The 17,307-nt window shown below is 42.3% G+C and overlaps 1 protein-coding gene across 3 annotated transcripts in view; it reads right to left on the bottom strand.

Annotated features, from left to right (window-relative positions):
• Positions 1–17,307, bottom strand: part of LOC126198594 (15-hydroxyprostaglandin dehydrogenase [NAD(+)]-like) — a 273,410-nt gene that overhangs the window by 28,106 nt on the left and 227,997 nt on the right. For 2 of the 3 annotated variants that reach the window (XM_049935044.1, XM_049935043.1), the window contains exon 4: positions 10,337–10,510. In XM_049935044.1, coding sequence (XP_049791001.1) covers positions 10,337–10,510 — 174 coding nt within the window. Of the gene's footprint in view, positions 1–10,268; positions 10,511–17,307 lie in introns of all 3 variants that reach the window. The other variant, XR_007540089.1, reaches the window with a different exon arrangement.

Here is a 17,307-nt window from a genome sequence, read left to right as displayed (position 1 = left end):
GACCAGATACTATACAAGTTCATTTAGAGGCATTCCTTAACTATTGTGTTTGTGTTCTGAAGGAAAGGAATTTGAAATAAGAATTATTTCAAGTGACTTTTTTCATTGAAATATTATTTATTGCAGAAACTGCATGCATATTATTCTACACATTGACTTGGATCTGTCATATGAACAGTGTAACGAAGTAATCTGGTGTTATAAATAGAGGGCGAGTCAGGAGGAAAGTAACAAGCTTTGAGTTCTTCTGAACAAATGATGTCATATGAACATATGTTCCGCAATGAAATTTTCGCTCTGCAGCGGAGTGTGGACTGATATGAAAATTCCTGGCAGATTAAAACTGTGTGCCGGACCGAGATTCGAACTCGGGACCTTTGCCTTTCACGGGCAGCCCGCATCTCGTGGTCGTGCGGTAGCGTTCTCGCTTCCCACGCCCGGGTTCCCGGGTTCGATTCCCGGCGGGGTCAGGGATTTTCTCTGCCTCGTGATGGCTGGGTGTTGTGTGATGTCCTTAGGTTAGTTAGGTTTAAGTAGTTCTACGTTCTAGGGGACTGATGACCATCGATGTTAAGTCCCATAGTGCTCAGAGCCATTTGAGCCTTTCACGGGCAACTGCCCTACCAACACAGTTTTAATCTACCAGGAAGTTTCATATCAGCGCACACTCCGCTGCAGAGTAAAAATTTCATTTTGGAAATATCCCCCGGACTGAGGCAACTCGATGTCTCGGCAATGTCCTTTCCTTCAGGAGTGCTAGTTCTCCAAGAATCCGGCCGCTGTGGCCGAGCGTTTCTAGGTGCTTCAGTCCGGAACCGCGCTGCTGCTGCGGTCGCAGGTTCGAATCCTGCTACGGGCATGGATGTGTGTGATGTCCTTATGTTAGTTAGGTTTAAGTAGTTCTAAGTCTAGGGGACTGATGATCTCAGATGTTAAGTCCCATAGTGCTTAGAGCCATTTGAACCATTTTTTAGTTTTACAAGTTTCGCGGGAGAGCTTCTGTGAAGTTCCGAAGGAAGAGAAGAGGTACTGGTGAAAGTAAAGCTGTGAGGACGGGTCGCGAGTCGTGCTTGGGTAGCTTAGTTGGTAGAGCACTTGCCCACGTAAGGCAAAGGTCCCGACTTCGTGTCTCGGTCCGGCACACAGTTTTAATCTGCCATGAAGTTTCATATGTTCCGTTCTTAAGAGTTTCCGAAGAAAATAATGAAAACAGTGGGAAACAGGACAACTGTAGGCGACAGTAAAAGAAACAGTGTGATCTAATTTTTGTTTAACTGTGTATGTATCCTCATGCAAGAAGTTCAGAAAGTTCACCTTCAATTATAATGTATTTTACAGATCCTGTAAACAGTTTCTGTCTTGCTGATTTGAGTTCATTCGGACGGTCCTTTACTTAAGCACACATATGTAAAATACGAACGAGAAGTTTCTCCTTTGTGTCTACTTTGCGTTTGTAGACTTCGCTCTTAAGCCAACCCAACAAACTGTGGTCTTATGGCGTGAGACCGGGTGACCTCAGTGGCCAAAAAATGACTCTATGGGGACCGATTCAGCGCCTAAGATACATTTCAGTGAGAGACTGTTTCACTGGAAGTACGGAATGTGCAGGAGCTCTGTCGTGCTGAAACTCCATGCGACGTCGTTTGTCAAAGGAATAGCCTCTAAGTATTCTGGTAACACCTTTTAAAGGGATTCAAAATACCAAACTCCGTTGCGATCGTTATCTAAAACAACTGGACCTGTTACTCGGCGCTCCACCAGGCGCAAGTGATATATGCACTGAAATGGTCAGTAAAGCCAACACTTTGTACCCTGATGTTGCTTTAATTGTATTCGTATGCAAGTGCTGGTGAAGAAGGTCATGCGACAGTCGTATATCGGATACTGTGAAGAAAATAGCATATGTTTATTTGAAGTTTTTTGTTCAGAATCATCAATACTATCAACTTTCAAAGCATGTACCTTTCCTCCTGACTCACCTTGTATTTATTGCGAATTTATATTCCTTAGACGCTTTACACAAGCCGCTTGTGATGACGGGCCGCCACAAACGCTAAGTGACGAGGTTGATCAGTGTGTCCGTATACACGTCCATCAGTCCAAATAAAGAACACGGGGAAAGAAAATAGGACAGACTATCACAATGAAATTGTCATACTATTTTCTGCAGTTCGAAAGATGACAACAGAACGGAAATTTATAGGGAAGTCCATCGTATTTCGAAAACTGCTTGGTATCACATGAGGGTTATGTTGTACAGTAACAACTGCAGTATTTAATATGACCATCGCAGTGACAAAAGTATTTCACCAATTTTTGGAATACTTAGTTTTTGGCGAACTGGCAATTAGAACGGAGATCTGCAACGTTGTTCCCATCAGCTTATGTGAACGACAGACATTAGTGAAGATCAAGGATAGTAGTGACCTAGGACAGACTGTGTGTCTTGGGTGTGTTTTGATGCAAACAAGAAATCTGTAATGTTGCACGGCCTCTTAAGTGAGAGTGTGAAGGCAAGCTTGAATTTGAAAGGTTAGTGTATTCGCATATACTTAGATTTTAAACAGATATGTAATTTAATTACTTAAGTTGTGTTAAAAACCAAATACTCGGTTAAGTTAAAAAAAGGAAAGAGGTTAGAATAGTCTAGAAAATAGTTTATGGAAAACGCAGGCCAGAAGAAGGAATAGACAGGTAGGGCACATGATAGGGGTTTTTGAACTGTCTAAGTGCCATAGGAGATAGGAAGCATACAGAGGAAATGTGTGTTTCAAAAGTAAAAGAGAATTACTGAAATGTTTGGATCCATCAGTGCCACACAGGTGCCAAAATCAGCACAGAATAGATAAAAATATAGACGTCTTAAAAGCAATCGATAAAATCTATAAATAAAAGATAGACTAAGCTGAATTTGTTACCCAAAGGAAAGTTGATTCATGAAAAGCTCTCATCTCGTCAGTATAGGAAAGTAACTACTGATTAACGTCATCCAGAGAAAATATCCACTTCAAGAAAGAGACCACAGCACTATGACGGTGTAATTTCCATGTCAGCAGCATGATGCGCTTTAAAATTTTCTGCCAGACTGTAATCCCTGTGTAACGCGCCAAATGTCCTTCGAATGAAGTCATCTTAGCAATAGTTATAGGTCTGTCAAAGGACTTGGAATATCAGTTGAGTCGAATGCGTAGTGTCTTGAACAGAGATTATAACATAAGTATTTATAAAAGTAAAGCATGACTAAAGGAGTGTAATCGAATTAAGTCAGGTGACGTTGAGGGAAGTAGAATAGAAAATGAGACGCGGGGTATTTTACGAGAATTTTGCTATTTGAGGCTGAAAAATAAGTAAAAATAATAAAAGTAAAGAGAATATAAGCCGCAGACTGGGAGTAGCAATCCAAGCTTTCCTGATAGAAAAGTACATTGACATCGAATACAAACGTAAGTAAGAGTACATCTACTTATACACTGATGAACAATCATTAGTGTCATCCGTTTTAAGAGAACGTTTTTCGAGTTTATGTTACATCGTTCAATGAACTTACAGCTTGAAGCTTAAATTCACAAAAATTACCTACCTTACAACAACTGGGGTTTAGGGCTGTTTCTCCTGCCGATATGGTTGGCAAAATGTATAACAAAAAAAGGAAAACCAGTGCAAACACGACCGAAAATGAGATCACATTAACAAATGGTAAAACAAAAGAACTAAAGTAATGAGCTTCCCCGCGACTCCACACCTTGGTACAATTTCGGTTGAACTTATGAGGGTAATAACATGCTACAGGAACCAATGCGACGTAGCAATAATAAATCATTCATCTATAAAATTTTTTGTGGCAAATGCCCAAGTACTATAGTGGGCAAGCAGAACGTTCTTTTTATTTATCTTGAGGGAACATATTAGGCATATTAGATAGTATTATTTGGACAGTCAGTATTAATCTTAAAGGGATCAAATATTAAGCAATGCAACCCTCAAAATCTATCACACTATACAAAGTGCAGGACAACGAATATTTTTGCGAAATGGAAATTCATGATCGTTTCGTCCAGAAGATGATTTCTGGATCACTTCAATTTAGTCTCCCAACTTGTGGAAAGAATACTCTATGTGACCGCTGTCAGAATCGTGCACCAATTTTCTTAGTAATATACTACATGTCAATTTATGTACCACTGAAGTAACTATGCAGACTGTAATGGATATATATGCAGATATTTTTATGTGTGGTACCTTATTAAGCACACACATCAGTAGATTGATTTTTTCCTCTCCGTTGAACAGTCTTCCCACAAAAACGTCAAAAACGTTAGAACCTGATGTTTTCGGCACGGTCGTAAGGAAAGAAGATTGAGTTTAACACCCTGTCGACATCGAATTCATTAGAGAGGGAACACAAGCACTGACTGCGTCAAGGATGTGGAAGGAAATCGGCAGTGCCCTTTCAAAAGAACCATCCCGAAATTTTCCTGGAGCGATTTAGGGAAACCACGGAAACCTAAATCTGGATGGCCGGACGTGGGTTTGAACCGTCGTTCTCCCAAAAGAGAGTCCAGTGTGATAACCACTGCGTCACCTCGCTCGTGCACAGTCATACTGCATCACCAAGTAGATTACACCTGTCAGTATAGACTTAGCATTTTGTATCCATGTGTCCACATTTCAACACATGACCTGCTGTCCAGATTAAAATAATGCTGAAATTCGATATGGTGTTGCCCCATCCTTAGCCTTGATGACATCTTCCACTCTCGCAGGCATAGTTCAATCAGGTGCTGGAATGTTTCTTGGGGAATGGCAGCCCATTCTTCACGCAGTGCTGCACTGAGGAGAGGTATCGATGTCGGTCGGTGAGACTTGGCACGAAGTCTGCGTTCCAAAACATCCCAAAAGTGTTTTATAGGATTCAGGTCATCGCTCTGTGCAGGACAGTCCATAACAGCTATGTTATTGTCGTGTAACCATTCCGCCACAGGTTGTGCATTATTAACAGGTACTCAATCGTGTTGAAAGATGCAGTCGCCATGCCCGAATTGCTCTTCAACAGTGGGAAGCAAGAAACACCAGTGTAGGCCTGTGCTGTTGTAGTGCCACGCAAAACAACAAGGGGTGCAAGCCCCCTCCATGAAAAACACGACCACACCATAACACCACCACCTCCTAATTTTACTGCTGGCACTATACATGCTGGCAGATGACGTACACCGGGCATTCGCCATACCCACACCCTGCAATCTGATCGTCACATTGTCTACTGTGGTTCGTCACTCCACACAACGTTTTCTACTGTTCAATCGTCCAATATTTACGCTCCCTACACCAAGAGAGGCGTCGTTTGGTATTTATTGGCGTGATGTGTGGCTTATGAGCAGCCACTCGACCATGAAATCCAAGTTTTCTCACCTCCCGCCTAACTGTCATAGTACTTGCAGTGTATCCTGATGCAGTTTGGAGTTCCTGTGTGATGATGGATAGATGTATGTCTATTACACATTAGGACCATCTTCAACTGTCGGCCGTCTCTGTCAGTCAACAGACGAGGTCGGCCTGTACGCTTTTGTGCTGTACGTGTCCCTTCACGTTTCCACTTCACTATCACAACGGAAACAGTGGACCTAGGGATGTTTAGGAGTGTGGAAATCTTACGTACAGACGTTTGACACAAGTGGCACCCAGTCACCTGACCACGTTCGATGTCCGTGAGTTGCGTGGAGGGCCCCATTCTGCTCTCTCACGATGTCTAAAGACTACTGAGGTCGCTGATATGGAGTACCTGGCAGTAGGTGGCAGCACAATGCACCTAATATGAAAAATGTATGTTTTAGGGAGTGTCCGGATACTTTTGATCACATAGTGTATTATATACCTCTGTACAACACCTTTTTCGAATTTGTTGAGTGTGTTGTACCTTAATTTCCCATATCCCTCTAGTTTCGCAAACAGGAGTGTATTTGAGTTGGGCTGCGCAGGAAATCACAATGAATGTATGCAGTCGATGGTGAAGATGTGGACGTTCTATATATATATATATATATATATATATATATATATATATATATATATATATATATATATATATATATGTCTCAGGAAGCTTTTACTGAAATTATTTCTTTCCAGAGTAGTCTTACATGATATCCCGCGAATTATAGATGAAGGACAACAGGCAGATTCCATTGTCCTCGATAATAGCTTCCCAGATATGCGAATAGCCTGAAGACTTCTTAAGTAGTAGGATCCGGTACGTTGTTTTCGACGGCGAGTGTTCATCAGGGACAAGGGTATCGTCAGGATGTGCCCCAAGGAGACGGTTCTTACACTCTATATGCATAAATGAACTGGCCGACAGGGTGAGCTGCAACTGCACGTGTTTGCCGGTGACGGTGAGGTATACGGAAAGGTCTCGTCGTTTCATCAGGAGTACGCAAGATGACTTAGACAAAATTTCTAGTTGATGTGATAAATGAGAGCTATCTCTAAATGTAGAAAAATGTAAGATAATGTACATGAGGAGAAAAATCAATCCCGTAATGTTCGAATACTGCATTCGTAGCGTGCAGCTTGACACAGGCAAGTCGGTTAAATATCTAGACGTAACTTTGCAAAGTGACATGAAATGGAAAGAGCATGTAACGAATTTAGTGGAAAGGCGAATGGCGATTTCAGTTTATTCGGAGAGTTTTAGGAATGTGTGGTTCATCTGTAAAGGAGAGATCGTGTAGAAGGCTATAGATGTGTCGGCGTTAAATTGATCTCTGACAGTTGCAGCGAGCAGGGCTCAGCAGCTTTGGGCGAGCCGATCTCAACCAATATCGTATGGCGATGTTGTAAACTTCTCTATGGCAACGCCTCTGGGGCTGATAACCTTTCAGACGGTTACTGTTTATGCCCGCAGCCGTTAAAGCTTCGCAGTTGAAAGCTCGCAACAGCGTTGCGAGCTGTCAGGGATCACCTTGCACCGTCTCGACTATAGTGCGACCCGTTCTTGAGTACTGCTCGAGTGTTTGGGATACCAATAGGTCAGATTAAAGGAAGACATCGAAGCAATTCAGAGACGGGTTGCAAGATTTATTACCAGTAGGTTCGAACAGCACGCAAGTGTTACGGAGATGCTTCGAGAACTGAAATGGGAATCCCTGTAGGGACGGTGTCGTTGTTATCGAGTGACTATATTGAGAATATTTACAGAACCAGCATTTGAAGCTGACTGCAGAACGACCTACATTTCGCGGAAGGACTACGAAGATAAGGTAACAGAAATGTAGGCTTGTACAGAGGCATATGTACAGACGTTTTCCCCTCGCTCTGTTTGCGAATAGAACAGAAGGGAAAAGATTTGAACCGGCAAGATTAGGACTATCAGACCATCTCTTACATCCAACCAGGCATTTAACATATTTTACATCACATTCATTACGATAAATATTTTATAAGTTGTATCTAATTCTGAACTTTGTAAAACACTTAGTAATTTCTATAGCGCAAAAGGGAAAAAAATATACACGATTTTCAATCGTTCATTAGAAGTGCAACAATGCAAACAAGTTTCATGAAGGTAGATCTAAAGACTGACGGCTAGAAGCAATGGGCATGAGTGGAAGGATGGAAGACGGACAGAGAGAAGAAGTGATAAAGAAACAAGTTATGGACAGAGGGGGAAAGGAAGCGCCGCGAATGACAGATATGAAAAGAGAACGATTCGTAAATGATAGAAAATAGGAGCATTTCCTTCGCTGCTTTAGAGAGGGAAAACTGGCCATATCCGTCAGTTTTAGAGAAAACGTCATGAGGGTGAGAGAAGATAGTGTTTTAACTTTTCCATAAGAGCAATAGGCCACTTATCCGTGCGCAGATTTCAGGGTAGTTTGTTACAGATGCTGGTGGTGGCAATGGAGGAGCTTGCGAATATTTTTATCCTATAGATGGACACAGACAGGGTGCATGGTACTACATAAGTAGAGAATAAAAGCTTCTGAAATGTGGTAGAGGATGCTGTAAGTCGGCTGAGTTATTCGTGGAAATTAAAGTGTCGCCGCGCGTATCTGCCGCTTCCCTTGCGGATATGTGAGAGGTGTGTCGTATGTACATTCGTGGAGAGTAGTTGAGTGCAATGGAATGCATGTACACAATTGTGTTATATTTGTGTCGTGTGATAATGATGAGGGAAGGGAGGGACTGAAGTCCAGCGCCGACACGTAGCGCATTCCTCTCGAACAGCACCAAGCCGACCGACAAGCTTAGAACGTCCTCACCCGTCGGTTGCATCGTCATTAATACTGTCACATCCCCCAGTTCGTGAGACAAAGCGGTGAGGCTTGAATTAAATCCTGCACACTGGCGCAAAAAGTGATCATCAGGAAGCTTGCGTCAGCATGTCTCCTGCACTTGTAGGCCAAATACCGGCAGTGAAAAATGTTATTCACCACCAGGGTTCGGAGCGATGCAGAGTGTGCCAACTCGCTTCAAAGTCTGGACAGAATTTATAAAGAAAATGATATGCCCGTTCCGATATGACATGAGTCCCGCGAAATTCTGTGCAGATTGCAATGGCGCATATTTCTCCATTGCTGCGGCGTCGTTCCGGTCTCACATCGATATGATGCATGGCGTGACATCTGACGGTGAACAGTGAATCAGCCAACACCAATTTTTCATTTTATTGTTTGTAAGGCCTGTTTAATATGTGACAGCGATCGAGCCTAGTTATCAGGATAAAATACGATGGGTGCCACTCCAGAAGGTATGTGTATGACATTTTAACCGATGTAATGCGATTTAAAACTAAACGGCTGCCGATATTTTCCGAAATCGTTGGCTACAAAACTTCCTCTGCGTGCCACCACTTTTGTAAATGGCTGTCCTAGTGGCTTAATAGTATAGTTAACGAGTTCAAATGTATTTGTGTGCACGTATTTGCACTTTTTATTCGACGGTCATGTTTCTATCCTGCGGGAATGCCACAAGTTAAACTGCGTCTCTCATTATTGCAATTATCTCATACACTATTATCTGCACAGAAAACGTCATTAGAAGTTTCTGTATAATTTTTGAGGAGCTATTTGGAATTGTGGTCATAATTTTTTTGGTAAATTGGGTAAAGATTTTTTTACGTGATTAAAATGTACCGTACTAACGTTGTTTTATGTTTCGCGAAATGCTGCAAAACAGTTCATATTTTGTACATAGAATTCCAGAATTATAATACAGCGATCTTTCTCGAAGGTCTGGTGGCAGCTTCACCGGACTCACAATATTCTGCAATAATGTCCGATGCCGACATCTGGGCACAGTTTTGATCCGCGGATATGACACAATCGAAGCTACTCCGTTGTCGATTGGTCGTCTGTCTGAAGATGCGCAGGTAGCTCGAACTATGGATACCCGGCGTTACTGAGAAGATTTTACACGCAAGTATTCCCGTGAGAAACCGATACACATCGTATTTCATCGGCTTTTAGCATCTTTGGATCCATTCATTTCGAGAGTCCAGAAAATGACAGTTGAAGTTAAACAGATGTTGCCTGAGGTAAAAGATCTACTTTTTAAACAATCTCCCAGCAGACAATCCGAAAGCGATCGTCCTGAAAGCAGTAGTGACACAAGCGACAAATGTGACTATAATTTCGCTTGAAAAATGTAAAATACCGAGTAAAACATTTAAATACAGCAAATTCGACTTATAAATCGTTATCAGCGACCTCACAATACTTTCTACAAGAAATTTTGCTCGAATGCGCCAGATTTATGATTACTGACCTGCCAAATTGTATGAGCCATTTTGAATTTTGTAATTCCGACATCAGATTCCTAAACAGTGACCCAAAGCACCTACAAGAAACTCAGTTTTGTGGGATTTTATGTTCACTTTTGTACTGTGTCCTGGTTTTGAAGCTACTTGGCCCAGTGTGTGCCATATCTGTCAGTCGAGCGCCATCGCACGGGCGTACGCTAGCGATCTCGGCTACGGGGGCGAGTTTTCAGGTAATTAAGAAAGAGGTAGTGAATAGAATTGGGAAAAAAGAAGCTGACGGCAGTGGCTGAGTAGGCGAAGGGGTAAGTTGGTAGGACACTTCCCTTTGTACCAAGGCACAGTGAGCTTATTAATAGAGAGAAGTGTGGGGGATAAAAATTGTAGAGGGGTACCAAGGCTCGAATACAGTAAGCACGTTCAAATGACTGTAGGATGCAGAGGTTCTGCAACAATGAAGCGATTATTGGAAGGTAGACTAATGTGCAGATATGCAGCCTGCAATAGTACTGACTGTTGTTTTTTTCCCAGCGCGAACTGCGTCATCAGCTGGTATCGATGCGGAGTGTGGGCGGGACTCACCCCGAACGAGCGCACGAGGCCGACGACGGCGTGCTTGCTGGTGACGTACGCGGGCGCGCCCGCGATGGCGGACAGCCCCAGGATGGAGGCGACGTTGAGCACGGCGCCGCCGCGGCCGCCGCGGTCCCGGCCCATCGCCTCCAGCGCCAGCAGCGTGCCGCGCATCACCGCCGCCTGCACACACCCACACACACACAAGCGTCACATCCTGGCAGCCGACCACGTGACCGCACAGCTGTGACTGAAGGAGACGGGAGATTTTACCAGTCTGAGGGTTTGTGACAACAACGCAATCACACTAAATTGAAATAGAGACTGAAGACTGAGCGTTACTGTCACTGCTGTGAATGTGTAGCTCACAGCCTCTGGCCGTCAGCAGTGTCATATAATTGTCGTGAATCCCATGACGTTCAATATGTGACCAGTTGCTTCTGTCTAAAAGCTCTTTAATTTTCTAACCTGCATTTTCAAATGTTCCTAGCTGTACCAGACCACGCTTTGTTTGTTTTAAATGGAAGAGACGAAAATAAAAAGCTCATGTTCCTAATATCTATGGAAACTGGGTATACGTTCTAATCTCCTTCTCTCCCCTGTCTCTGTCCGTCTCCCCCTCCTCCTCTATTTGTCCATCTCCTTCTCCTTCCCCATCTCTCTGTCCACCACCACTTCCCCCTCTCTACATCCATCTTCTCCTGCCCCCTCTGTCTACCTGTCTGTCCACCATCACCTCCTCCCCCATTTCTCCATCCCACTTCTCCTACTCCCACTCTCCATCTGCTCCTGCTTGCTATCTCTGTCCCCATTCTGGTTCCCATTTTCTATGTCCGTTTCCTTCCACCCTCTGTCCATCTCCTCTTCCCTTCTCTCTCTGCTCTTCAGCCTTGTTTATTGTTATTGCCCATTCACATCCTGCAGTAGTCTCCTAATCATAAACCAACTTCCCTGTCTGCTAAGGATTCGCTATTGTATATTTTATATACATTTATATATTAAAAAGTATATAGTCTATATGTGTCTAAACGTTTATTACCGTAATGTGTAAAAATTTGAAGCAAAACGGAAAGGCACATTTTGAGATTTCGTATATTAAGTATTTCATATATTACATATCTGTAGTTATATATTATATGCATTAAAATATACATATGTTAAAGGCATAGGTACCTAAAAACACCCCCAAGTCAGATTTTAACGTTGCGACAAAATTTAAAAGCAATCGCTCAAGAACTTTCGGAGATTAACTATTTTGAACCAAGCATTATTTACATTTTTATAACGTTTTGCCTTTTACTACATACATAACAAATGGTGTTCTAGTAGCTATGTAAAAACATTTGAGTATTCGGATGCTACGTTGTGTCAGAATTACAAAGAAATCCATGAAGAACATTGGGAGATTTTGAAGAAACGAACATCTAAGTCTGTACTACTTATATAGAAAATGCAGATGTTCCTAATCGTAAATATCTGAAAGTTTTTGATCGAACTCTTTGAAATTTAGACACAACGTTGCTTTGGAATACACTTATGTTTCATATACCTATTTTTAAATCTACGTAATATATAATTTTTTATAAATTTAATAAAAGGGGAACGTTGATACAAGAAGTAAAATGACCACGCAAGGCATACGAACAATAATCGGTATAAATCAAAATGTAAATATTCGTTTGTTCAAAATCGTGTATCTCCGATATCCGGAAGTTCTTGACCCAGTTGTTTTGAAATTTTGACGCAACGTTGCATTCTAAAACAGGCGTGTTTTTAGGTATATGTGTATAAGAACTCACGGAGATCGCAGATACACATTTTGAACAAAATAACAATTTTATTTATACCGATTACGTTCTTATACAATGGATTTACATATTAATGGTTTTATATACATAAAGCAATACACAATATAAACAAACCAAAATTTTATAGCTGAATATCTACATCTCTTAACAAGTCCACAGATCTCAATGTCACTCAATGCACTTCATTGAGTCCGTCAGGAAATTTACGTAGTAAAGACTCTTCAATCAGGTGCTGCGCAGTTTGTACACCAACCCCACACTCACACGTCGGCTTCTCTTTGAATCCCCGTCTGTACGAACAAGCATCAAACCTTCCATGTATTTAACGTAATCGAATCAGAGTTGTCCACAGTTTCCTGGGAAGACCAAATCCATTTACGCGCTTAAGAGTATCAGAATTTGCCGGAAGAACTTCTCCCAAACCGATTTCCTTTCTTGGCACACGCCATATAAAAGACGCGCATCTCTCCTAGGCCAGGGTGGTTTCTTGGCTTTGAGTCTGCTGAAAAGTGTTTTCTGTATCTGATTGTACAGAAGCGATTTCTGATGAATAAGTACACCTTTGGTACACTCTTACAGCTGGTGCTTCCCATTAAATTGATGGTGGTGCATTATTAAATAATACTTGAAGCTATGGAAGAGGTGTTGATTTAGTAGTGCCACTAATTATTCTCATTGCTTGATTTAGTTTAGCCGGCCGCGGTGGCCATGCGGTTCTAGGCACTGCAGTCCGGAATCGCGGGACTGCTACGGTCGCAGGTTCGAATCCTGCCTCGGGCATGGATGTGTGTGATGTCCTTAGGTTAGTTAGGTTTAAGTAGTTCTAAGTTCTAGGGGACTGATGACCTCAGATGTTAAGTCCCATAGTGCTCAGAGCCATTTGAACCATTTAGCCAATTTAGTTTAACACCAACATTGCATGCATATTCACTGTTGTTCTGTATCAGAGCACAGTATTCTGCCGTAAAGTAAACTATAGCCAATGCAGCAGTACAAAGAGGATTTGCATTTGCACACCATCCTGACCTAGCTAGTTTTCTAATAATATTAGCTCTGTTGTTAACTTTTTTACTATATTTTGTAAGTGGTTCTTAAAAGTAAGGGACCAATTCAAAATGACCCTCAAGTATTCTAGGTATGAATTATTTCCACAAGAACATTTTCAAAGAAGACATTTAATCTCGCCCCAAGATTATTAAGATTGTAAGCATTTACCTTTGTTTTAGATGGAATCTTCTTGTATCTCCAATTGTTCCATTAATAACCCATTACTTGTTAATCAGTGTTCAAAGCTCCTTCACATTTTTCCTTTGCCTTATAAGCTACTGCTAGGCCGTCAGCAAGTTAGGTCTTTCTAACATTTGCGTTGGGCATATCACTGGTATAAAGATTAAAAAGGGTTGGTGATAGCATGGAGCCCTGCCGTAGCCCATCATTCAGCCTTCGTCATCTACAATCCTCTTCCCCGAGAAATACTTGGAATCACCTGTTGCTAATCATGCTGTCCATTAGATCAACTAGGATTTCGAATGGTATGATTTCTGTAAATTTAAGTTGCAGACCGTGTTGGCATTCGGTATCAAATGCGTTCGTAAGATCAACGAATGCTGCTACAGTGTTTAGTTTATGTTGGTAACCTGCGTCGATAAAGGATGTTAATCTTAATATCTGACTGATAAGAAGCAACTGCTATTCTTTCGAAAACTGACTTGTTGGAATGGAGTTACTTAGTCAATTAACGGTTGGATTCAAGTTGCCAATATTCTTTCTTAGTTTGTAGTAGTAGTGATATAGGTCTGTAATGTGATGCTTCATTGCATCATTGCCAGCTTTTTGAGTGCTATTACTTTTGCAGCTCTAAATTTTGCTGGCAGTGTTCCACTAACCAAAATCATGTTATGCAGCTGTAACAACCATTGATTAGTTTTCGAGCTTGTGCTAATCAGGAATTCCGGATAAATTAGATCGAAACCAGCCGATGTATTCATACGCACACTTGCCGAAGCCCCCTCTAATTCACCAGCAATGAATTTGCGCGATAATATATTTTCGTACATTAAAAGTTTGTGCTCATGTAACACGACACACTTTGTCGACTCAACACAAAATTACTTGAAACTACCTGTTTCTTGTCATTCCTCTGCTTAGTTCGTTGTCATCATGACCCTGCCTTACTTTCTGCCATAGACCAGTCGTTCAATACTCCAGCGAAATTAATCAAAAATTACAACCGTGTCCAAATCAGAATCCACACTCTTAAACTTCACCATTGCTTACTTGTTACAGCAAACCTCGACTAAACCTACTAGTACACACAACCCCACTCATCCCTCCCCATGAACTCATTAAGTACTTAGAGAGTCCCGTCGGCTCTCCCGCTCTTTCTTTAGCAAGTGTTAAAAAGCTTTACTCCGATTCACAGACCACAATGCTGCTCCACACTACCCATTGTCCTACAACAATCCACTTCTCGCGGACAACCTAAGCAAAGCCTACCCTTTCACTATCTCCAAGACACATTCAGATTCCCCGCGAAGCTCAAATTTGACCCCACCAAGAGCGCATATATTCAAGAGCGCGTCGACGTATATGTTGTTCCCTGTGTTCCTAGTTTCCAATATTTATACTTCATATCAAGATCAGTTAAAGTACACAACAAACAAGCCACTACTACAAAAAAACTCATATTGCTAACAATTATGACTGGGCCATATACCATCACATTAAAAATGCCATACCTCCTTCTTAGAAGTCCTTACAAGTCTATACAACATCATCTTCCATATCAGTTTCTACACTGACAATGAGCCATGCAACTCCTCAAAAATTCGCCTCTATTTAAAATCCAATAACCCTCCTAGTAAAACCTCTTCCAGTTGACAAATCAGCCTTACTTCGGTCTTTCATAAAGGTCTTTGAATCCATCCTCTCGATACACACCCGAAAACGTTTTGAACAACACCTCCCTCTCCCCATCACTAAGTGTGGCTTCCGTCTGCTGATAATCAACTCCTACACGTGGTGCTGACCCTCCCTTGGCCTGTCTCTAGACATCGAAAAAGGCTATGAACGTGTCTTTTTCAGAATACACGGTATGCAGTTCCTATGAGTCAATTAAGTCTACCTAATTGCCTCCTTCCTAATTTAATCGTTCATCCTATGTGCAGTACAGAGTACTCTCTCCCACATGTTTATCCAACTGGAAGTGAGCTTCTAACATCTGTCCTGTCACCTCTATTGATCTCCTTTACATCACCGACGTCCCTAAACCAGTCCTTTCCATTACTTCAACAAGCTGACGCCACCTTGCTTGCTATCCATCCTTCCTCCTATTTGTCCTTGTGAACAGTCCAACTTCGCCTCTATACTTTCACCTACTAGTGTAATCACTAATATTTCTGCAGCAATCTAGAAATAGCTTGACAACAATTGCGAGAAAATCTTTTTGTTCTCTAGACTTTTACCTCACGCTCCACGACGTTCCTAATTCAAGTACCTCAGACACTAAAATTCCTGGGACTAACACCTGACCAAAGGCTAACATGGAACACTCAGTTAATAACGACCAAAAGAAACTAAAACTACCAACTGACCACACATGGCTATTAAATCCATTGACTATCATACACAGATGCAAGATACTTATCAAATATGCAAATGGGTGGATCGCCTTCTTTCCCAGGTTTGGCCATTCTCTCCAAATCCTCGAACATAATTCATTTCATCTCGATTTCCATATGCCTTTACCCTCCCTTACCATTATCATGTAGGAGCTGATGAAGTTCCCACATATCCTCAAACGCAAACCTACATCAGTCCTACTCTCCCGCAAATCAAATCCCAACACTCCATTGAATCCTCCATCCATGAGTGTCCTGGCTGCTGCCATTCATTTGTCAAGTCGTTCCTCCTTCCTTCCATCTCCAAGTAGTTCATATACTTGATCATGCCAATTTCAACCACGTCCCTTTCCAGACTGTTATCATGGCACAGAATAGTAAGGAGTAGGAAATCAGAACTTTTTATTAAAACTCATTCGCCTTGCCACAGACAGTATCAAGTTAAGTAAGAGAGAGAGAGAGACAGGTTGAAACAGAAAGCGTACCAGTGTGCTGCAAATGGTTCATTCATTCGACACATTACGACACTGTCCACCGAATAAGAATACAGATTCAACAGAAAGAGAACTGCGACAGAAAACCAAGAGAAGTGAGACAAGTACACTACTGACCATTAAAACTGCTACACCACGAAGATGACGTGATACAGGCGCGAAATTTAACCGACGGGAAGAAGATGCTGTGATATGCAAATGATTAGCTTTTCAGAACATTCACACAAGGTTGGTGCCGGTGGCGACACCTACAACGTGCTGACATGAGGACAGTTTCCAACCGATTTCTCATACACAAACAGCAGTTGACCGGCGTTGCCTGGTGAAACGTTGTTGTAATGCCTCGTGTAAGGAGGAGAAATGCGTACCATCACGTTTCCGACTTTGATAAAGGTCGGATTGTAGCCTATCGCGATTGCGGTTTATCGCAACGCGACATTGCTGCTCGCGTTGGTCGAGATCCAATGATTGTTAGCAGAATATGGAATCGGTGGGTTCAGGAGGGTAATATGGAACGCCGTGCTGGATCCCAACAGCCTCGCATGACTAGTAGTCGAGATGACAGGCATCTTATCTGCATAACTGTAACGGATCGTGCACCCACGTCTCGATCCCTGAGTCAACAGATGGGGACGTTTGCAAGACAACAACCATCTGCACGATCAGTTCGACGACGTTTGCAGCAGCATGGACTATCTGCTCGGAGACCATGGCTGCGGTTACCCTTGACGCTGCATCACAGACAGGAGCGCCTGCGATGGTGTACTCAACGACGAACCTGGGTGCACGAATGGCAAAACGTCATTTTTTCCGGTTAATCCACATTCTATTTACTGCATCATGATGGTTGCATCAATGTTTGGCGACATCGCGGTGAACGGACATTGTAAGCGTGTATTCGTCATCGCCATACTGGCGTATCACCAGGCGTGACGGTACGGGGTGACATTGGTTACACGTCTCGGTCACCTCTTGTTCGCATTGACAGCACTTTGAACAGTGGACGTTACATTTCAGATGTGTTACGACCCGTGGCTCTACCCTTCATTCGGTCCCTG

This window comes from Schistocerca nitens, chromosome 8 (assembly GCF_023898315.1).
Source record: "Schistocerca nitens isolate TAMUIC-IGC-003100 chromosome 8, iqSchNite1.1, whole genome shotgun sequence".
Taxonomy (NCBI): domain Eukaryota; kingdom Metazoa; phylum Arthropoda; class Insecta; order Orthoptera; family Acrididae; genus Schistocerca; species Schistocerca nitens.
This window is presented reverse-complemented; position numbering and strand designations above follow the sequence as displayed.